The 23,423-nt window shown below is 51.2% G+C and overlaps 1 protein-coding gene across 2 annotated transcripts in view; it reads right to left on the reverse strand.

Moving 5' to 3' along the window:
- Positions 1-23,423, reverse strand: part of LOC116938064 (uncharacterized) — a 45,716-nt gene that overhangs the window by 13,084 nt on the left and 9,209 nt on the right. For both annotated transcript variants that reach the window (XM_076064850.1, XM_076064849.1), the window contains exons 3-9: positions 20,564-20,643; positions 14,738-14,881; positions 12,081-12,154; positions 7,527-7,782; positions 4,907-4,953; positions 1,461-1,519; positions 573-673 (exon numbers count right to left, since the gene is read on the reverse strand). In XM_076064850.1, coding sequence (XP_075920965.1) covers positions 573-673; positions 1,461-1,519; positions 4,907-4,953; positions 7,527-7,782; positions 12,081-12,154; positions 14,738-14,881; positions 20,564-20,643 — 761 coding nt within the window. The remainder of the gene's footprint in view (positions 1-572; positions 674-1,460; positions 1,520-4,906; positions 4,954-7,526; positions 7,783-12,080; positions 12,155-14,737; positions 14,882-20,563; positions 20,644-23,423) is intronic.

Below are 23,423 nucleotides of genomic sequence, written 5' to 3' on the forward strand. Positions count from 1 at the left end.
GTGAGTGGTGAGTGAGTGAGTTGGTGAGTGAGTGAGTGGTGAGTGAGTGAGTGGTGAGTGAGTGGTGAGTGAGTGGCGAGTTACTCACCAGCTACGTGTTCGCTGGACAGAGTGGTGAGTGAGTGAGTGAGTGGTGAGTGAGTGGTGAGTGAGTGGTGAGTTACTCACCAGCTACGTGTTCGCTGGACAGAGTGGTGAGTGGTGAGTGAGTGAGTGAGTGGTGAGTGAGTGGTGAGTGAGTGGTGAGTTACTCACCAGCTACGTGTTCGCTGGACAGAGTGGTGAGTGGTGAGTGAGTGAGTGAGTGGTGAGTGAGTGGTGAGTGAGTGGTGAGTTACTCACCAGCTACGTGTTCGCTGGACAGAGTGGTGAGTGGGTGAGTGAGTGGGTGAGTGAGTGAGTGGTGAGTGAGTGGTGAGTGAGTGAGTGAGTGCGTGAGTGAGTGGTGAGTGAGTGGTGAGTGAGTGAGTGGGTGAGTGGGTGAGTGAGTGAGTGGTGAGTGAGTGAGTTGGTGAGTGAGTGAGTGGTGAGTGAGTGGTGAGTGAGTGGTGAGTGAGTGGTGAGTTACTCACCAGCTACGTGTTCGTTGGACAGAGTGGTGAGTGGCTCTGCGCTGAGCTTCTGCAGATCGTTGAGGCGACTCCTGGTGAGGTGACGGAGCTCACCACCTACACTGCTCACCACACACACAAACACTCACCACTTACACTCACCACTCACCACTCACACTCACCACACACACAAACACTCACCACTCACCACACACACAAACACTCACCACTCACCACACACACAAACACTCACCACTCACCACACACACAAACACTCACCACTCACCACACACACAAACACTCACCACTCACACTCACCACACACACAAACACTCACCACTCACACACCACTCACTCACCACACACACAAACACTCACCACTCACACTCACCACACACACAAACACTCACCACTCACACACCACTCACTCACCACACACACAAACACTCACCACTCACACTCACCACACACACACACACTCACCACTCACCACACACACAAACACTCACCACTTACACTCACTCACCACACTCATCACTCACACTCACCACACTCACAAGTTGACACTGTATGTACAGTATGTGTGTGCTGTATAATACAGCGAGTAGGCACTGTATGTACAGTACGTGGACACTGTATAATACAGCGAGTAGGCACTGTATGTACAGTATGTGTTTGCTGTGTAATACAGTGGGTAGGCACTGTATGTACAGTACGTGGACACTGTACGATACAGCAAGTAGGCACTGTATGTACAGTACGTGGACACTGTATAATACAGCGAGTAGGCACTGTATGTACAGTACGTGGACACTGTACGATACAGCAAGTAGGCACTGTATGTACAGTACGTGGACACTGTATAATACAGCAAGTGGACACTGTATGTACAGTACGTGGACACTGTACCTTTCCTGCTTGTGCAGATCTTGCAGCAGCCTCTCAAACATCTCCACGGGGGAGGCCATCTACAGAATAACACACACACATACAGTGTGTTACACATACAGTGTGTTACACAGTGATACACACAGTGTTACACATAGTGTTACAGTGTTACACACAGTGTTACACACAGTGTTACACACACAGTGTCACACACACACACAGTGTGACACACACACACATACACAGTGTGACACACACACAGTGTCACACAGTGATATACACACACACAGTGTGACACACACACAGTGTCACACAGTGATATACACACACACAGTGTGACACACACACACATACACAGTGTGACACACACATACAGTGACACACAGTGTTACACACACACAGTGTTACACACAGTGTCACACACAGTGTTACACACACACAGTGACACACACACACACAGTGTGACACACACAGTGTTACACACAGTGTCATACACACACATACACACAGTGTCACAGTGTTACACACATACAGTGTCACACAGTGTTACACACATACACACAGTGTTACACACACACACACAGTGTTACACAGTGTTACACACAGTGTTACACACATACACAGTGATATACACACAGTGTTACACAGTGATACACACACACACACAGTGACACACACACAGTGTGACACACACACACACACAGTGTGACAGTGTGACACACACATACAGTGTTACACACACAGTGTTACACACACAGTGTGACACACACATACACAGTGTCACACACACACACAGTGTTACATACACAGTGTTACACACACACAGTGACACACACACACACAGTGTTACAGTGTTACACAGTGTTACACACACACATACACACAGTGTCACACACACAGTGTTACACAGTGACACACACACACACAGTGTCACACAGTGTGACACACACACACAGTGTCACACAGTGTTACACACACACACAGTGACACACACAGTGACACAGTTACACACACACAGTGTTACACAGTGTTACACACACACACACAGTGACACACACAGTGACACAGTTACACACACAGTGTTACACAGTGATACACACACAGTGTCACACACACAGTGTCACAGTGACACACACACAGTGTTACACAGTGACACACACAGTGACACACACACAGTGACACACACACAGTGTTACACAGTGATACACACACAGTGTGACACAGTGATACACACACAGTGTGACACACACACAGTGTTACACAGTGATACACACACAGTGTCACACACACACAGTGTTACACAGTGATACACACACAGTGTCACACACACACACAGTGACACACAGTGACACACACAGTGACACACACACACAGTGTCACAGTGTTACACACACACAGTGTCACACACATACACACAGTCACACACACACAGTGTCACACACAGTGTCACACACAGTGACACACACATACACACAGTGTCACAGTGTCACACACACACAGTGTCACACACATACACACAGTCACACACACACAGTGTCACACACACACAGTGTCACAGTGTCACACAGTGTTACACACACAGTGACACACACACACACAGTGTTACACACACACAGTGTCACAGTGTCACACACACAGTGACACACACACAGTGTTACACACACAGTGACACACACACACACAGTGTTACACAGTGATACACACACAGTGTCACACACACACACAGTGACACACAGTGACACACACAGTGACACACACACAGTGACACACACACACAGTGACACACACAGTAACACATACAGTCAAACACAGTAACACACACACAGTGTCATACACACACACACAGTGATACACACACATACACACACAGTGACACACACACAGTCACACACACACACAGTCACACACACAGTCACACAGTGACACACACACAGAGTGAGTGGTGAGTGAGTGGTGAGTGAGTGAGTGGGTGAGTGAGTGAGTGGTGAGTGAGTGAGTGGTGAGTGAGTGGTGAGTGAGTGAGTGGGTGAGTGAGTGGGTGAGTGGTGAGTGAGTGGGTGAGTGAGTGAGTGAGTGGGTGAGTGGTGAGTGAGTGAGTGGGTGAGTGAGTGGTGAGTGAGTGGTGAGTGAGTTAGTGGGTGAGTGAGTGGGTGAGTGAGTGGGTGAGTGGTGAGTGAGTGGGTGAGTGAGTGAGTGGGTGAGTGGTGAGTGAGTGAGTGAGTGGTGAGTGAGTGGTGAGTGAGTGAGTGGGTGAGTGAGTGAGTGAGTGGTGAGTGAGTGGTGAGTGAGTGAGTGGGTGAGTGAGTGGGTGAGTGAGTGAGTGAGTGGTGAGTGAGTGGGTGAGTGAGTGAGTGAGTGGTGAGTGGGTGGGTGAGTGAGTGGTGAGTGAGTGGTGAGTGAGTTAGTGGGTGAGTGAGTGGGTGAGTGAGTGGGTGAGTGGTGAGTGAGTGGGTGAGTGAGTGAGTGAGTGGGTGAGTGGTGAGTGAGTGAGTGAGTGGTGAGTGAGTGGTGAGTGAGTGAGTGGGTGAGTGAGTGGGTGAGTGAGTGAGTGAGTGGTGAGTGAGTGGGTGAGTGAGTGAGTGAGTGGTGAGTGAGTGGGTGAGTGAGTGAGTGAGTGGGTGAGTGAGTGGTGAGTGGTGAGTGAGTGAGTGAGTGGTGAGTGAGTGAGTGGGTGGTGAGTGAGTGGGTGAGTGAGTGAGTGAGTGGTGAGTGAGTGAGTGGTGAGTGAGTGAGTGGTGAGTGAGTGGTGAGTGAGTGAGTGAGTGGGTGAGTGGGTGAGTGAGTGAGTGGTGAGTGAGTGAGTGAGTGGTGAGTGAGTGAGTGGTGAGTGGTGAGTGAGTGGTGAGTGGTGAGTGGTCAGTGAGTGAGTGGTGAGTGAGTGGTGAGTGGTGAGTGAGTGGTGAGTGAGTGAGTGTCTGAGTGAGTGAGTGAGTGGTGAGTGAGTGGTGAGTGAGTGGGTGAGTGAGTGAGTGAGTGGTGAGTGACTGGTGAGTGAGTGGTGAGTGAGTGGTGAGTGAGTGTGTGAGTGAGTGAGTGAGTGGTGAGTGAGTGGTGAGTGAGTGAGTGAGTGGTGAGTGAGTGGTGAGTGAGTGAGTGGTGAGTGAGTGGTGAGTGAGTGAGTGGTGAGTGAGTGGTGAGTGGTGAGTGAGTGGTGAGTGAGTGGTGAGTGAGTGAGTGAGTGGTGAGTGAGTGAGTGGTGAGTGAGTGAGTGGTGAGTGAGTGGTGAGTGAGTGAGTGGTGAGTGAGTGGTGAGTGAGTGAGTGGTGAGTGAGTGAGTGAGTGGTGAGTGAGTGGTGAGTGAGTGAGTGAGTGGTGAGTGAGTTGGTGAGTGAGTGGTGAGTGAGTGGTGAGTGAGTGAGTGGTGAGTGAGTGAGTGAGTGGTGAGTGAGTGGTGAGTGAGTGAGTGAGTGGTGAGTGAGTTGGTGAGTGAGTGGTGAGTGAGTGGTGAGTGAGTGGTGAGTGCTCACCTTGATTGGCGTTCTTTTGGAGATTTTCGAAATCTTTGGCATGGCAACTGTCACACACACAGTGACACACACAGTGACACACACAGTGAGATACACAGTGACACACACACACAGTGACACACACACACAGTGACACACACACACACATTGAGACACACACAGTGACACACACACAGTGACACACACAGTGACACACATATAGTGACACACACACAGTGACACACACACAGTGACACACACAGTGACACACACACACAGTGGCACACACAGTGACACACACACACAGTGACACACACACAGTGACACACACAGTGACACACACACACAGTGACACACACAGTGACACACACATAGTGACACACACAAACACACACAGTGACACACACAGTGACACACACACAGTGACACACACACACAGTGACACACACAGTAACACACACACACAGTGACACACACACAGTGACACACACAGTGACACACACACACAGTGACACACACAGTGACACACACACAGTGACACACACACACAGTGACACACACAGTGACACACACACAGTGACACACACACACAGTGACACACACACACAGTGACACACACAGTGACACACACACAGTGACACACACACACAGTGACACACACAGTGACACACACACAGTGACACACACACACAGTGACACACACACACAGTGACACACACAGTGACACACACAGTGACACACACACACAGTGACACACACAGTGACACACACACAGTGACACACACACACACAGTGACACACAGTGTCACACACACAGTGACACACACACACACAGTGACACACACACAACTTAAAAATGTAACTAATAAGCTTGTGCCGGAGGCCCCGGGGGGCCAGGCGTCTATGACGTCTCCTGACCAAACCCCAATTGGTGAAGCCAGGAGATTGAATCTCTCTACCCTCGGGGCTACTCCAGAAACAACGAAAATCCACTTCGTGTGGCCACGTGGAATGTTCGAACGCTCACTGCAGAGGAGAGGCTGCCACTCCTCTGTCGGGAGCTGGACCGGTACCGCCTGGATCTATGCGGCATTCAGGAGGTCCGGTGGACCGGCTCTGGCTCCTGCCACCATGAGGGGTGGACAGTCCTCTACTCGGGGCAGCAGACTGCCAAACAACAGGGTGTGGCTCTTCTTTTGAACAAGAGAATGAAGGGGGCGTGGGAGCGTGGCGGTGAGGTGTGGGAAGCTGTAAGCCCCAGGCTACTTTGGGCTCGCCTTCCCATCAACCGGAGGCGAGGAGTGGTGGTCGTGGTTACTTATGCCCCCATCGAAGATGAACATCCGTGGAGGGATGCAGGCAAAGCCGATTAGTCAGATGTGTGGTGAGTGGATGACTGAGTGAGTGGATGAGTGAGCGGGTGAGTGAGTGAGTGGGTGAGTGAGCGGGTGAGTGAGTGAGTGAGTGGGTGAGTGAGTGAGTGGATGAGTGAGCGGGTGAGTGAGTGAGTGAGTGGATGAGTGAGTGAGTGGGTGGATGAGTGAGTGGGTGAGTGGGTGAGTGGATGAGTGAGCGGGTGAGTGAGTGAGTGGATGAGTGAGTGAGTGAGTGGATGAGTGAGTGGATGAGTGAGCGGGTGGGTGAGTGAGTGAGTGAGTGGATGAGTGAGTGAGTGGATGAGTGAGTGGATGAGTGAGCGGATGGGTGAGTGAGTGAATGAGTGGATGAGTGAGTGAGTGAGTGGATGAGTGAGCGGGTGAGCGGGTGAGTGAGTGGATGAGTGAGTGAGTGAGTGGGTGAGTGAGTGAGTTAGTGGATGAGTGAGTGAGTGAGTGGGTGAGTGAGTGGGTGAGTGAGTGAGTGGGTGAGTGGATGAGTGAGTGGATGAGTGAGTGAGTGAGCAGGTGAGTGAGTGAGTGAGTGGGTGAGTGGATGAGTGAGTGGATGAGTGAGTAAGTGGGTGAGTGAGTGAGTGGGTGAGTGAGTGAGTGAGTGGATGAGTGAGTGAGTGAGTGGATGAGTGAGCGGGTGGGTGAGCGAGTGACTGAGTGGATGTGTGGCGAGTGAGTGGATGAGTGAGCGGGTGAGCGGGTGAGTAAGTGTATGAGTGAGCAGGTGAGTGAGTGGGCGAGTGGGTGAGTGGGTGAGTGAGTGGATGAGTGAGTGAGTGGATGAGTGAGTGAGTGAGTTGGTGAGTGAGTGGATGAGTGAGTGGATGAGTGAGTAAGTGGGTGAGTGAGTGGATGAGTGAGCGGGTGAGCGGGTGAGTGAGTGGGTGAGTGGTGAGTGGATGAGTGAGTGGATGAGTGAGAGGATGAGTGAGTGAGCAGGTGAGTGAGTGGATGAGTGAGCGGGTGAGTGAGTGGATGAGTGAGTGGATGAGCGGGTGAGTTAGTGGATGAGTGAGTGAGTGAGTGGTGAGTGGATGAGTGAGTGGGTGAGTGAGTGGATGAGTGAGCGGGTGAGTGAGTGACTGAGTGAGTGAGCGGGTGACTGAGTGGATGTGTGGTGAGTGAGCGTGTGAGTGAGTGACTGAGTGAGTGGGTGAGTGAGTGGATGAGTGAGTGGATGAGCGGGTGAGCGAGTGAGCGGGTGAGTGGGTGACTGAGTGGATCTGTGGCTGACCGTGGCGGTCGCTCACCTGGTGAGCTGGTGAGCGTTTCGACCGCTTGGTGAGCATGAATGCGGCTGCGTTCGTCCGGATGACTTTCAGCGATGTCCCGCAACAGTGCCAGAGCAAACTCACCACGCTCCTCACCACGCTCCTCACCACCACGCTCACCACCACGCTCACCACCACGCTCACCACCACCACCACCACCCCAGAGGTGACGAAGCGATGGACTCCCAAGGCACTGGAGCAACGCCAGTCCATAGCGGAAGACTCCGTACACACCCTACACACCGGATAGTGGTGAGTGTCAGTGTGTACACACCCTACACACCCTACACACCGGATAGTGGTGAGTGTCAGTGTGTACACACCCTACACACCGGATAGTGGTGAGTGTGTACACACCCTACACACCAGATAGTGGTGAGTGTGTACAACCCTACACACCGGATAGTGGTGAGTATCAGTGTGTACACACCCTACACACCCTACACACCGGATAGTGGTGAGTGTCAGTGTGTACACACCCTACACACCCTACACACCGGATAGTGGTGAGTGTCAGTGTGTACACACCCTACACACCCTACACACCGGATAGTGGGGAGTGTGAGTGTGTACACACCCTACACACCCTACACACCGGATAGTGGTGAGTGTCAGTGTGTACACACCCTACACACCCTACACACCCTACACACCCTACACACCGGATAGTGGTGAGTGTCAGTGTGTACACACCCTACACACCCTACACAACCTACACACCGGATAGTGGTGAGTGTCAGTGTGTACACACCCTACACACCCTACACACCCTACACACCGGATAGTGGCGAGTGTGAGTGTGTGAGTGTGTGAGTGAGTGAGTGTGTGAGTGAGTGAGTAGGTGAGTGAGTGAGTGAGTAGGTGAGTGAGTAGGAGAGTGAGTAGGTGAGTAGGTGAGTGAGTAGGTGAGTAGGTGAGTGAGTAGGAGAGTGAGTAGGTGAGTAGGTGAGTGAGTAGGTGAGTAGGTGAGTGAGTAGGTGAGTGAGTGAGTGTGTGAGTGAGTGAGTAGGTGAGTGAGTGAGTGAGTAGGTGAGTGAGTAGGAGAGTGAGTAGGTGAGTAGGTGAGTGAGTAGGTGAGTAGGTGAGTGAGTAGGAGAGTGAGTAGGTGAGTAGGTGAGTGAGTAGGTGAGTAGGTGAGTGAGTAGGTGAGTGAGTAGGTGAGTAGGTGAGTGAGTAGGTGAGTGAGTAGGTGAGTGAGTAGGTGAGTAGGTGAGTGAGTAGGTGAGTGAGTAGGTGAGTAGGTGAGTGAGTAGGTGAGTGAGTAGGTGAGTAGGTGAGTGAGTAGGTGAGTGAGTAGGTGAGTAGGTGAGTGAGTAGGTGAGTGAGTAGGTGAGTGAGTAGTTGAGTGAGTAGGTGAGTAGGTGAGTGAGTAGGTGAGTAGGTGAGTGAGTAGGTGAGTAGGTGAGTGAGTATGTGAGTGAGTAGGTGAGTAGGTGAGTGAGTAGGTGAGTGAGTAGGTGAGTAGGTGAGTGAGAAGGTGAGTAGGTGAGTGAGTAGGTGAGTGAGTAGGTGAGTGAGAAGGTGAGTAGGTGAGTGAGTAGGTGAGTGAGTAGGTGAGTGAGTGAGTGTGTGAGTGAGTGAGTAGGTGAGTGAGTGAGTGAGTAGGTGAGTGAGTAGGTGAGTGAGTAGGTGAGTAGGTGAGTGAGTAGGTGAGTAGGTGAGTGAGTAGGTGAGTGAGTAGGTGAGTAGGTGAGTGAGTAGGTGAGTGAGTAGGTGAGTGAGTAGTTGAGTGAGTAGGTGAGTAGGTGAGTGAGTAGGTGAGTAGGTGAGTGAGTAGGTGAGTAGGTGAGTGAGTATGTGAGTGAGTAGGTGAGTAGGTGAGTGAGTAGGTGAGTGAGTAGGTGAGTAGGTGAGTGAGAAGGTGAGTAGGTGAGTGAGTAGGTGAGTGAGTAGGTGAGTGAGAAGGTGAGTAGGTGAGTGAGTAGGTGAGTGAGTAGGTGAGTGAGTAGGTGAGTAGGTGAGTGAGTAGGTGAGTGAGTAGGTGAGTAGGTGAGTAAGTGAGTAGGTGAGTAGGTGAGTAGGTGAGTGAGTAGGTGAGTAGGTGAGTAGGTGAGTAGGTGAGTGAGTGGTGAGTAGGTGAGTAGGTGAGTAGGTGAGTGGTGAGTAGGTGAGTAGGTGAGTGAGTGGTGAGTAGGTGAGTAGGTGAGTAGGTGAGTAGGTGAGTGAGTAGGTGAGTAGGTGAGTGATAAGGTGAGTAGGTGAGTGAGTAGGTGAGTAGGTGAGTGAGTAGGTGAGTAGGTGAGTAGGTGAGTAGGTGAGTAGGTGAGTGAGTAGGTGAGTGAGTAGGTGAGTAGGTGAGCGAGTGGTGAGTAGGTGAGTAGGTGAGTGAGTAGGTGAGTGAGTAGGTGAGTGAGTGGTGAGTGAGTGGTGAGTGAGTAGGTGAGTAGGTGAGTGAGTGGGTGAGTAGGTGAGTGAGTAGGTGAGTAGGTGAGTAGGTGAGTGGTGAGTAGGTGAGTAGGTGAGTGAGTAGGTGAGTAGGTGAGTGAGTAGGTGAGTAGGTGAGTGAGTAGGTGAGTGAGTAGGTGAGTAGGTGAGTAGGTGAGTGGTGAGTAGGTGAGTAGGTGAGTAGGTGAGTAGGTGAGTAGGTGAGTGAGTGGTGAGTGAGTAGGTGAGTAGGTGAGTAGGTGAGTGAGTAGGTGAGTGAGTGGTGAGTAGGTGAGTAGGTGAGTAGGTGAGTAGGTGAGTGAGTGGTGAGTGAGTAGGTGAGTAGGTGAGTGAGTAGGTGAGTGAGTGGTGAGTAGGTGAGTAGGTGAGTAGGTGAGTAGGTGAGTAGGTGAGTGAGTGGTGAGTGAGTAGGTGAGTAGGTGAGTAGGTGAGTGAGTAGGTGAGTGAGTGGTGAGTAGGTGAGTAGGTGAGTAGGTGAGTAGGTGAGTAGGTGAGTGAGTGGTGAGTGAGTAGGTGAGTAGGTGAGTAGGTGAGTGAGTAGGTGAGTGAGTAGGTGAGTGATTAGGTGAGTAGGTGAGTGGTGAGTAGGTGAGTGAGTGGTGAGTAGGTGAGTAGGTGAGTGAGTAGGTGAGTGAGTAGGTGAGTAGGTGAGTAGGTGAGTAGGTGAGTGAGTGGTGAGTAGGTGAGTAGGTGAGTAGGTGAGTAGGTGAGTGAGTAGGTGAGTGAGTAGGTGAGTGAGTGGTGAGTAGGTGAGTAGGTGAGTAGGTGAGTGAGTAGGTGAGTGAGTAGGTGAGTAGGTGAGTAGGTGAGTAGGTGAGTGGTGAGTGGTGAGTGAGTAGGTGAGTGAGTGGTGAGTAGGTGAGTAGGTGAGTAGGTGAGTAGGTGAGTGGTGAGTGAGTAGGTGAGTAGGTGAGTAGGTGAGTAAGTGAGTAGGTGAGTGGTGAGTGAGTAGGTGAGTAGGTGAGTAGGTGAGTAGGTGAGTAGGTGAGTGAGTGGTGAGTAGGTGAGTGAGTAGGTGAGTAGGTGAGTAGGTGAGTAGGTGAGTAGGTGAGTGGTGAGTGAGTAGGTGAGTAGGTGAGTAGGTGAGTAGGTGAGTAGGTGAGTGAGTGGTGAGTAGGTGAGTGAGTAGGTGAGTAGGTGAGTAGGTGAGTAGGTGAGTAGGTGAGTAGGTGAGTGGTGAGTGAGTAGGTGAGTAGGTGAGTAGGTGAGTAGGTGAGTGAGTGGTGAGTAGGTGAGTGAGTAGGTGAGTAGGTGAGTAGGTGAGTAGGTGAGTAGGTGAGTGAGTAGGTGAGTGAGTAGGTGAGTGGTGAGTAGGTGAGTAGGTGAGTAGGTGAGTGAGTAGGTGAGTAGGTGAGTGGTGAGTGAGTAGGTGAGTAGGTGAGTAGGTGAGTGGTGAGTGAGTAGGTGAGTAGGTGAGTAGGTGAGTGGTGAGTGAGTAGGTGAGTAGGTGAGTAGGTGAGTAGGTGAGTGAGTAGGTGAGTAGGTGAGTAGGTGAGTAGGTGAGTGAGTGGTGAGTAGGTGAGTGAGTAGGTGAGTAGGTGAGTAGGTGAGTAGGTGAGTGGTGAGTGAGTAGGTGAGTAGGTGAGTAGGTGAGTGAGTGGTGAGTAGGTGAGTGAGTAGGTGAGTAGGTGAGTAGGTGAGTAGGTGAGTAGGTGAGTGGTGAGTGAGTAGGTGAGTAGGTGAGTAGGTGAGTAGGTGAGTAGGTGAGTGAGTGGTGAGTAGGTGAGTAGGTGAGTAGGTGAGTAGGTGAGTAGGTGAGTAGGTGAGTGAGTAGGTGAGTGAGTAGGTGAGTGGTGAGTAGGTGAGTAGGTGAGTAGGTGAGTGAGTAGGTGAGTAGGTGAGTGGTGAGTGAGTAGGTGAGTAGGTGAGTAGGTGAGTGGTGAGTGAGTAGGTGAGTAGGTGAGTAGGTGAGTGAGTAGGTGAGTAGGTGAGTAGGTGAGTAGGTGAGTAGGTGAGTGAGTAGGTGAGTGAGTAGGTGAGTGGTGAGTAGGTGAGTAGGTGAGTAGGTGAGTAGGTGAGTGAGTAGGTGAGTAGGTGAGTGGTGAGTGAGTAGGTGAGTAGGTGAGTAGGTGAGTGGTGAGTGAGTAGGTGAGTAGGTGAGTAGGTGAGTGAGTAGGTGAGTAGGTTGAGTAGGTGAGTGTTCCTCACCTCGTTGTTGCGCTGCAGTGAGCTGAGCAAAGTGACGAGGAAATTCACTCCACCACATTGAGCCAACTCCTCACCTACAACAACAACATCAACAACATCAACATCAACAACCACAACAACATCATCATCAACAACATCAACATCAACAACATCAACAACATCATCAACTACGTGAGTGGGTGGGTTGTGAGTGAGTGGGTGAGTGAGTGGGTGAGTGGTGAGCGGGTGGTGAGCGAGCCTCTTGGAGCTCGTGACTGGTGAGCGAGTGAGCGGGTGAGTGAGTGGGTGAGTGAGTGAGTGAGTGGGTGAGTGAGTGAGTAGGTGAGTGAGTGGGTGAGTGAGTGGGTGAGTGGTGAGCGGGTGGTGAGCGAGCCTCATGGAGCTCGTGACTGGTGAGCGAGTGAGCGGGTGAGTGAGTGGGTGAGCGAATGGGTGAGAGAGTGGGTGGGTGAGTGAGTGAGTGAGTGGGTGACTGGTGAGTGAGTGAGTGAGTGGGTGAGTGAGTGGGCGACTGGTGAGTGAGTGAGCGGGTGGTGAGCGGGTGGTGAGCGAGCCTCACGGAGCTCGTGAATGGTGAGCGAGTGAGTGAGTGAGTGAGTGGGTGAGTGAGTGAGTAGGTGAGTGAGTGGGTGAGTGAGTGAGTGGTGATTGAGTGAGTGAGTGGGTAAGTGGTGAGCGGGTGGTGAGTGAGTGAGTGAGCGAGCCTCACGGAGCTCGTGACTGGTGAGCGAGTGAGTGAGTGAGTGGGTGAGTGGGTGGGTGAGTGAGCGAGTGGGTGAGAGAGTCGGTGAGTGAGTGAGTGAGTGGGTGAGTGAGTGGGTGAGTGGTGAGCGGGTGGTGAGCGGGTGGTGAGCGAGCCTCACGGAGCTCGTGACTGGTGAGCGAGTGAGTGGGTGAGTGGTGAGGGGGTGGTGAGTGAGCCTCACGGAGCTCGTGACTGGTGAGCGAGTGAGTGAGTGAGTGGGTGAGTGAGTGAGTGAGTGGGTGAGTGAGTGGGTGGGTGAGTGAGTGAGTGGGTGAGTGAGCGAGTGAGTGACTGAGCGGGTGAGTGGGTGAGTGAGTGAGTGGGTGAGTGAGTGAGTGGGTGAGTGGTGAGTGAGTGAGTGAGCCTCACGGAGCTCGTGACTGGTGAGCGAGTGAGTGAGTGAGTGACTGAGCGGGTGAGTGGGTGAGTGACTGAGTAGGTGAGTGAGTGGGTGAGTGGTGAGTGAATGGTGAGTGAGCCTCACGGAGCTCGTGACTGGTGAGCGAGTGAGTGAGTGGGTGAGCGAGTGGGTGAGTAAGTGAGTGAGTGAGTGGGTGAGCGAGTGGGTGAGTGGGTGAGTGAGTGAGTGGGTGAGTGGTGAGCGGGTGGTGAGCGAGCCTCACGGAGCTCGTGACTGGTGAGCGAGTGAGTGAGTGAGTGGTGAGTGGGTGGTGAGCGAGCCTCACGGAGCTCGTGACTGGTGAGCGAGTGGGTGAGCGGGTGGTGAGTGAGTGAGTGGGTGAGTGGGTGAGTGAGTGAGTGGGTGAGTGGTGAGTGAGTGGGTGAGTGAGTGAGTGGGTGGGTGGTGAGTGAGTGAGTGGGTGAGTGGTGAGTGAGTGGTGAGCGAGTGAGTGGGTGAGAGAGTGGGTGAGTGAGTGAGTGGGTGAGTGAGTGGGTGAGTGAGTGAGTGGGTGAGTGGGTGAGAGAGTGGGTGAGTGAGTGAGTGGGTGAGAGAGTGGGTGAGTGAGTGAGTGGGTGAGTGAGTGGGTGAGTGAGTGAGTGAGTGGGTGAGTGGTGAGTGAGTGGTGAGCGAGTGAGTGGGTGAGAGAGTGGGTGAGTGAGTGAGTGGGTGAGTGAGTGGGTGAGTGAGTGAGTGAGTGACTGAGTGGGTGAGTGAGTGAGTGAGTGGGTGAGTGAGTGGGTGAGTGAGTGGGTGAGTGAGTGAGTGGGTGAGTGAGTGGGTGAGTGAGTGGGTGAGTGAGTGGGTGAGTGAGTGAGTGGGTGAGTGAGTGGGTGAGTGAGTGAGTGGGTGAGTGAGTGGGTGAGTGAGTGGGTGAGTGAGTGGGTGAGTGAGTGAGTGGGTGAGTGAGTGAGTGGGTGAGTGGTGAGTGAGTGGTGAGCGAGTGAGTGGGTGAGAGAGTGGGTGAGTGAGTGAGTGGGTGAGTGAGTGGGTGAGTGAGTGAGTGAGTGACTGAGTGGGTGAGTGAGTGAGTGAGTGGGTGAGTGAGTGGGTGAGTGAGTGGGTGAGTGAGTGGGTGGGTGAGTGAGTGGGTGAGTGAGTGGGTGAGTGAGTGGGTGAGTGAGTGAGTGGGTGAGTGAGTGGGTGAGTGAGTGAGTGGGTGAGTGAGTGGGTGAGTGAGTGGGTGAGTGAGTGGGTGAGTGAGTGAGTGGGTGAGTGAGTGAGTGGGTGAGTGGTGAGTGAGTGGTGAGCGAGTGAGTGGGTGAGAGAGTGGGTGAGTGAGTGAGTGGGTGAGTGAGTGGGTGAGTGAGTGAGTGAGTGACTGAGTGGGTGAGTGAGTGAGTGAGTGGGTGAGTGAGTGGGTGAGTGAGTGGGTGAGTGAGTGAGTGGGTGAGTGAGTGGGTGAGTGAGTGGGTGAGTGAGTGGGTGAGTGAGTGAGTGGGTGAGTGAGTGGGTGAGTGAGTGAGTGGGTGAGTGAGTGGGTGAGTGAGTGAGTGGGTGAGTGAGCCTCACGGAGCTCGTGACTGGTGAGCGAGTGGGTGAGTAGAACTCGCAGCGCCGCTTCGATCAGCGCCAGTCGCTGCTGCGGTGGAGTCCCAATCGCTGTCCCCTCCATCACTCCCTCCATCACAGAGCAGAGAACTCCCACCAGCAGCTCTGTGCACAGACAAAGATCCCCCGGGCAGCCTTCACGGACTCGAGGGGCAAGGGCTGGAACGGCACACGAGGCGGTGGGTGGCCAGCACCACGCCCGACCGCCTTTGTCTCTCCACAGTGCCGGAGATGTTCACTGCACACCGCAGCAGGTGACTCATTTGAGGCCGAGCCGACCTAGGGGAGCGTCGGCACCAGCACGGACGGCGTTTCAGCCACCCGCCCGCCCGCTCACCCACTCACCCACTCACTCACCCACCCACTCACCCACCCACTCACCCACCCACTCACCCACTCACCCACCCACTCACCCACCCACCCACTCACCCACCCACTCACCCACCCACTCACCCACTCACTCACTCACTCACCCACCCACTCACTCACTCACTCACCCACTCACCCACTCACCCACCCACTCACCCACCCACTCACCCACCCACTCACCGACCCACTCACCCACCCACTCACTCACCCACTCACCCACCCACTCACCCACCCACTCACCCACCCACTCACCGACCCACTCACCCACCCACCCACTCACCGACCCACTCACCCACCCACTCACCCACGCACTCACCCACCCACTCACCCACCCACTCACCCACCCACCCACTTACCCACCCACTCACCCACCCACCCACTCACCCACCCACTCACCCACCCACTCGCCCAACCAGTAACCCACCCACTCACCCACCCACTCACCCACCCAGGTCAGGGACTCCAAAAGCACGAAGAACAACCCAGAGCCCAGGCCTACTGATGGTATCATAGGCCTTGACCAGGTCAATAAAGCAGAGATGTAGGTCTTGTTGGAATTCCCTACACCTCTGCTGTAGCAGACGGACAGAAAATATGGCATCTGTGCAGGACCGCCCTTTCCTGAAACCGCATTGGGGCTCCGCAAGCCTCTCCTCAGCGTGCCTGGCAAGGCGATGCTGAATAATCCTTGCCAGGACCTTTCCCGGCACACTGAGGAGTGAGATGCCCCTGTAGTTGTTACAGTCTGTGCGGTCCCCCTTCTTAAAGAGGGGGATCACCAGGGCATCCTTCCAATCCTGCGGAACCCGTCCAGTGGTCCAGACCGTTGTTATGATGTCATATAGGGCAGTCTGTGCACAAACGCCACCCTCCCTCAGCATTTCGCTTGGGAGATCATCTCTGCCCACTGCCTTTCCTGGTCTCAGACTCCGGATCGCCTTCAGTACTTCCTCAACAGATGGCACCTCAGCCAGCCACTCACAGGGGGTGACTTCTTCCAATATTTGAGGCACCGCAGCCTCAGCAGAGTCATCCTCACTTTGTGCCATGATATTTTCCTGGCTGAGGGATTTTCCCTCCCCCAGGACCTACAGAAACGCTCAGCAAATGTGCAAACCTGTTCCTGGGGGTCGGAGATTGGGTCACCGTAATAGGTGTGGCGCTGCAGGTTACTTTTTTGATGGAGTTAAATAGAGATTTGTGATCACGGGATATTGAGGCAGACTCCATCTCCTCAGCAACCCGCGACCACCATCCATCCTTGCAGCGCCTCACGGCTCTCCAAACCTCCGAGCGAAGGCTGCGGTAAGCCTCCTCATTCTCTGACGTGGGATTCTGTAGCCGATGACAGTGGGCCTGTCGCTTTTTCTCAACCATCCTGAACACCTCCTCTGTCAGCCAGGGTCTCTGGGGAGGTCTGGACCACGTACCCAAAGCAGCCATTGCAGCTGCATGAGTCACAGTCCTAAACCTCGCCCATTTACCCTCGACATCAGGAGGAGTCGGGGACGATGCCAACTCCAGCAGCAAGCGATGATGAAATTCTCGCTTGCAACTTTCATCAGATAACTGAGACCAGGCCACTTTATGTTGGAATGGGGTCCTGGGTGTACACCCACCACCGGAGTGGAAGAATGGCAGGCGCATCTTACAGATGACTAGTCGATGGTCAGAGGGCAGATCAGCTCCACGGTAGGTCCTGGTGTCAAGGACATGGGCTCGCATCCGCTGGTCCGTCACTATGTAGTCCAGCAGATGTTCTTGCTTGGACCCGGCATGCATCTATGATGTTGTGTGGATGCGCCGATGCCGGAACAGCGTGCTGGTAATTACAAGCCCATGGGCTGCACAACAATCTAGCAGCCTCCTACCGTTGTTATTGAGCTGATCTGGCCCATGCCCTCCGATCACTCCAGACCAGGTACCAGTATCATGACCAACTCGGGCATTGAAGTCACCCAACAAGATGACTCTATCCCGAGGGGCCACTTTAGCCAGCACCTGTGACAGGAGGTCATGGAAGGCATCTGACTCATCGGCTTTGCCTGCATCCCTCCACGGATGTTCATCTTCGGTGGGGGCATAAGTAACCACGACCACCATTCCTCGCCTCCGGTTGATGGGAAGGCGAGCCCAAAGTAGCCTGAGGCTTACAGCTTCCCACACCTCACCGCCACGCTCCCACGCCCCCTTCATTCTTTTGTTCAAAAGAAGAGCCACACCCTGTTGTTTGGCAGTCTGCTGCCCCGAGTAGAGGACTGTCCACCCCTCATGGTGGCAGGAGCCAGAGCCGGTCCACCAGACCTCCTGAATGCCACAGAGATCCAGGCGGTACCGGTCCAGCTCCCGACAGAGGAGCGGCAGCCTCTCCTCCGCAGTGAGCGTTCGAACATTCCACGTGGCCACACGAAGTGGATTTTCGTTGTTTCTGGAGGAGCCCCGAGGGTAGAGATTCAATCTCCTGGCTCCGCCAATTGGGGTTTGGCCAGGAGACGTCATAGACGCCTGGCCCCCCGGGGCCTCCGGCACAAGCTTATTAGTTATATATTTCAGTTTAACTCGTGGTTTCTTGGTAATTAATTGAAGGTGGAGGGGTTACCAGCCCCTCACACCCGTCCAAAGCCCACGTTTAGCCCCTGTGGTGGACACAGATGCCATGAGGGGAGGAGCCAATCAAAATTGGACCTCCCCCCACAGCACTGTCCACGACAGAGTTGCCCGTCCGGCACCGCGAGGAGGTAGGGAGTTGTTTTGCCGTGTACACACACAGGTGTACACACACACACACAGGTGTACACACACAGGTGTACACACACACACACAGGTGTACACACACAGGTGTACACACACACAGGTGTACACACACAGGTGTACACACACACACAGGTGTACACACACACAGGTGTACACACACACACACACAGGTGTACACACACACAGGTGTACACACACACAGGTAGACCCTCACACACAGACACACACACACACCCACACAGGTAGACACACACACAGGTGTACACACAGACAGGTGTACACACACAGTCAGGTGTACACACACACAGTGTACACACAGAAACTCCCACAGGTAGACACACACACACACAGACACACACACAGACACACACACACAGGTGTACACACACACAGACAGACACTCCCACAGGTGTACACACACACAGGTGTACACACACACAGATGTACACACACACACAGGTGTACACACAGACACACACTCCCACAGGTAGACACACACACACACACAGGTGTACATACACACACACAGGTGTACACACAGACACACACACACACAGACACACACACACACACAGGTGTACACCCAGACACACACTCCCACAGGTAGACACACACACACACACACAGGTGTACACACACAGACAGGTGTACACACACACACACACAGGTGTACACACACACAGGTGTACACACACACAGGTGTACACACACACAGGTGTACACACACACACAGGTGTACACACACACACAGGTGTACACACACACAGGTGTACACAGACACAGGTGTACACACACACAGGTGTACACACACAGACAGGTGTACACACACACACAGGTGTACACACACACAGGTGTACACACAGACACACACTCCCACAGGTAGACACACACACACAGGTGTACACACACACAGACAGGTGTACACACACACACAGGTGTACACACACACAGGTGTACACACAGACACACACTCCCACAGGTAGACACACACACACAGGTGTACACACACACACAGGTGTACACACACACAGGTGTACACACACACACACACAGGTGTACACACACACACAGGTGTACACACACAGGTGTACACACAGACAGGTGTACACACAGACAGGTGTACACACAGACAGGTGTACACACTCACACACACACAGGTGTACACACACACAGGTAGACACACACACAGGTGTAGACACACACAGGTGTAGACACACAGACAGGTGTACACAGACACAGGTGTACACACACACACACAGGTGTACACACAGACTCCCACAGGTAGACCCTCACACACACACCCACACAGGTAGACACACACACAGGTGTACACACAGACAGGTGTACACACACACAGGTATACACACACACAGTGTACACACAGAAACTCCCACAGGTAGACACACACACACACACAGACACACACACAGACACACACACACAGGTGTACACACACACAGACAGACACTCCCACAGGTGTACACACACACAGGTGTACACACACACACAGGTGTACACACACACAGGTGTACACACACACACAGGTGTACACACAGACACACACTCCCACAGGTAGACACACACACACACACAGGTGTACATACACACACACAGGTGTACACACAGACACACACACACACAGACACACACACACACACAGGTGTACACCCAGACACACACTCCCACAGGTAGACACACACACACACACAGGTGTACACACACAGACAGGTGTACACACACACACACAGGTGTACACACACACAGGTGTACACACACACACAGGTGTACACACACACACAGGTGTACACACACACAGGTGTACACAGACACAGGTGTACACACACACAGGTGTACACACACAGACAGGTGTACACACACACACAGGTGTACACACACACAGGTGTACACACAGACACACACTCCCACAGGTAGACACACACACACAGGTGTACACACACACACAGGTGTACACACACACAGGTGTACACACACACACACACAGGTGTACATACACACACAGGTGTACACACACACACACACACAGGTGTACACACACACAGGTGTACACACACACACACACAGGTGTACATACACACACACAGGTGTACACACACACACACAGGTGTACACACACACAGGTGTACACACACACACACACAGGTGTACACACACACACAGGTGTACACACAGACAGGTGTACACACACACACAGGTGTACACAGACACAGGTGTACACACACACACACAGGTGTACACACACACACACACAGGTGTACATACACACACACAGGTGTACACACACACACACAGGTGTACACACACACAGGTGTACACACACACACACACAGGTGTACACACACACACAGGTGTACACACAGACAGGTGTACACACACACACACAGGTGTACACAGACACAGGTGTACACACACACACACACACACAGGTGTACACACACACACACACACAGGTGTACACACAGACAGGTGTACACACACACAGGTGTACACACACACAGGTGTACACACACACACAGGTGTACACACACACAGGTGTACACACACACAGGTGTACACACACACACACACAGGTGTACACACACACACACAGGTGTACACACACACAGGTGTACACACAGACACACACTCCCACAGGTAGACACTCACCTGTGTGAGTCCCCGGCTCCATTCCCTCTGTGAGGTCCTCCAGCCGCGACAGCGTGAGCTGAACATCGCCATCACAGAAGCTGCAACATCAACAACATCAACATCAACAACATCAACAACATCATCAACAACAACATCAACATCATCAACAACATCAACATCATCAACATCATCATCAACATCAACAACATCAACAACATCAACATCATCAACATCTACAACATCAACATCATCAACATCATCAACATCATCATCAACAACAACATCATCAACATCATCAACAACATCAACATCATCAACAACAACATCAACAACATCAACAACATCAACAACAACATCAACATCAACAACATCATCAACATCAACAACATCAACAACATCATCAACAACAACATCAACAACATCAACAACAACATCAACAACATCATCATCAACATCAACAACAACAACAACATCAACAACAACATCAACAACATCATCAACAACAACATCAACAACATCATCAACAACATCAACAACATCAACAACAACATCAACAACATCATCAACAACAACATCAACAACATCATCAACAACATCAACAACATCAACATCATCAACATCAACAACATCAACAACAACATCATCATCATCAACAACATCAACAACATCAACAACATCAACATCATCAACAACATCATCAACAACAACATCAACAACATCAACAACATCAACATCATCAACATCATCATCAACATCATCAACATCAACATCATCATCAACAACAACATCAACAACATCAACAACATCAACAACATCATCATCAACAACATCATCAACATCAACAACATCAACAACATCATCAACAACAACATCAACAACATCAACAACAACATCAACAACATCATCATCAACAACAACATCAACAACAACAACATCAACAACAACATCAACAACATCATCAACAACAACATCAACAACATCATCAACAACATCAACAACATCAACAACAACATCAACATCAACAACATCTACAACATCAACATCATCAACATCATCAACATCATCAACAACAACATCATCAACATCATCAACAACATCAACATCATCATCAACAACATCAACAACATCAACAACATCATCATCAACAACATCATCAACATCAACAACATCAACAACATCATCAACAACAACATCAACAACAACAACAACATCAACAACAACATCAACAACATCATCAACAACAACATCAACAACATCATCAACAACATCAACAACATCAACAACAACATCAACAACATCATCAACAACAACATCAACAACATCATCAACAACATCAACAACATCAACATCATCAACATCAACAACATCAACAACAACATCAACAACAACAACATCATCATCATCAACAACATCAACAACATCAACAACATCAACATCATCAACATCATCAACAACATCATCAACAACAACATCAACAACATCAACAACATCAACATCATCAACATCATCATCAACATCATCAACATCAACATCATCATCAACAACAACATCAACAACATCAACAACATCATCATCAACAACATCATCAACATCAACAACATCATCAACAACAACATCAACAACATCAACAACAACATCAACAACATCATCATCAACAACAACATCAACAACAACAACATCAACAACAACATCAACAACATCATCAACAACATCAACAACATCATCAACAACATCAACAACATCAACAACAACATCAACAACATCATCAACAACAACATCAACAACATCATCAACAACATCAACAACAACAACATCATCAACATCAACAACATCACAACAACATCAACAACAACAACATCATCATCATCAACAACATCAACAACAACATCAACATCATCAACAACATCAAAATCACCATCAACATCACCATCAACATCATCAACAACAACATCGCCATCACAGAAGCTGCAACAACAACAACATCAACATCATCAACATCAACAACATCACCATCAACATCATCAACAACATCAACATCACCATCATCAACATCACCATCACAGAAGCTGCAACAACAACATCAACATCATCAACATCACCTTCAACATCACCATCATCACCAACATCACCATCAACATCACCATCAACATCAACATCATCAACATCACCATCAACATCACTATCAACATCACCATCACCATCAACATCACCATCATCAACATCAACATCATCAACATCACCATCAACATCACCATCAACATCATCATCACCATCAACATCATGAACAACATCACCATCAACATCACCATCAACATCACCATCATCATCACCATCAACAATATCAACATCACCATCAACATCACTATCGACATCACCATCAACATCACCATAATCATCACCATCAACATCACCATCAACGACGTGATGGTAGTGATGGTGATGGTAGTGATGGTGATGGTAGTGATGATGTTGATGGTGAAGATGATAGTAGTGATGTTGGTAGAGATGGTGGTGATAGTGATGGTGTTGAAGGTGTTGATGCTGATGGTGGTGATGATGGTGGTGATGGTGGTGATGGTGATGAAGGTGGTGATGGTGGTGATGATGGTGGTGATGATGATGATGATGGTGATGATGGTGATGATGGTGAGGATGATGGTGATGATGATGGTGGTGGTGGTGATGGTGGTGATGAAGGTGGTGATGGTGGTGATGATGGTGATGATGATGGTGATGATGGTGATGATGTTGATGGTGGTGATGATGGTGATGATGGTGATGATGATGTTGATGTTGTTGATGGTGATGGTGGTGATGGTGATGATGATGATGGTGATGATGATGATGGTGATGATGATGATGGTGGTGATGATGATGG

The sequence above is a fragment of the Petromyzon marinus genome, unplaced genomic scaffold, assembly GCF_048934315.1.
Source record: "Petromyzon marinus isolate PM22_M1 ecotype Great Lakes invasive population unplaced genomic scaffold, UKy_Petmar_22M1.pri1.0 PM_Scaffold_81, whole genome shotgun sequence".
In the NCBI taxonomy this organism is placed as follows: domain Eukaryota; kingdom Metazoa; phylum Chordata; class Hyperoartia; order Petromyzontiformes; family Petromyzontidae; genus Petromyzon; species Petromyzon marinus.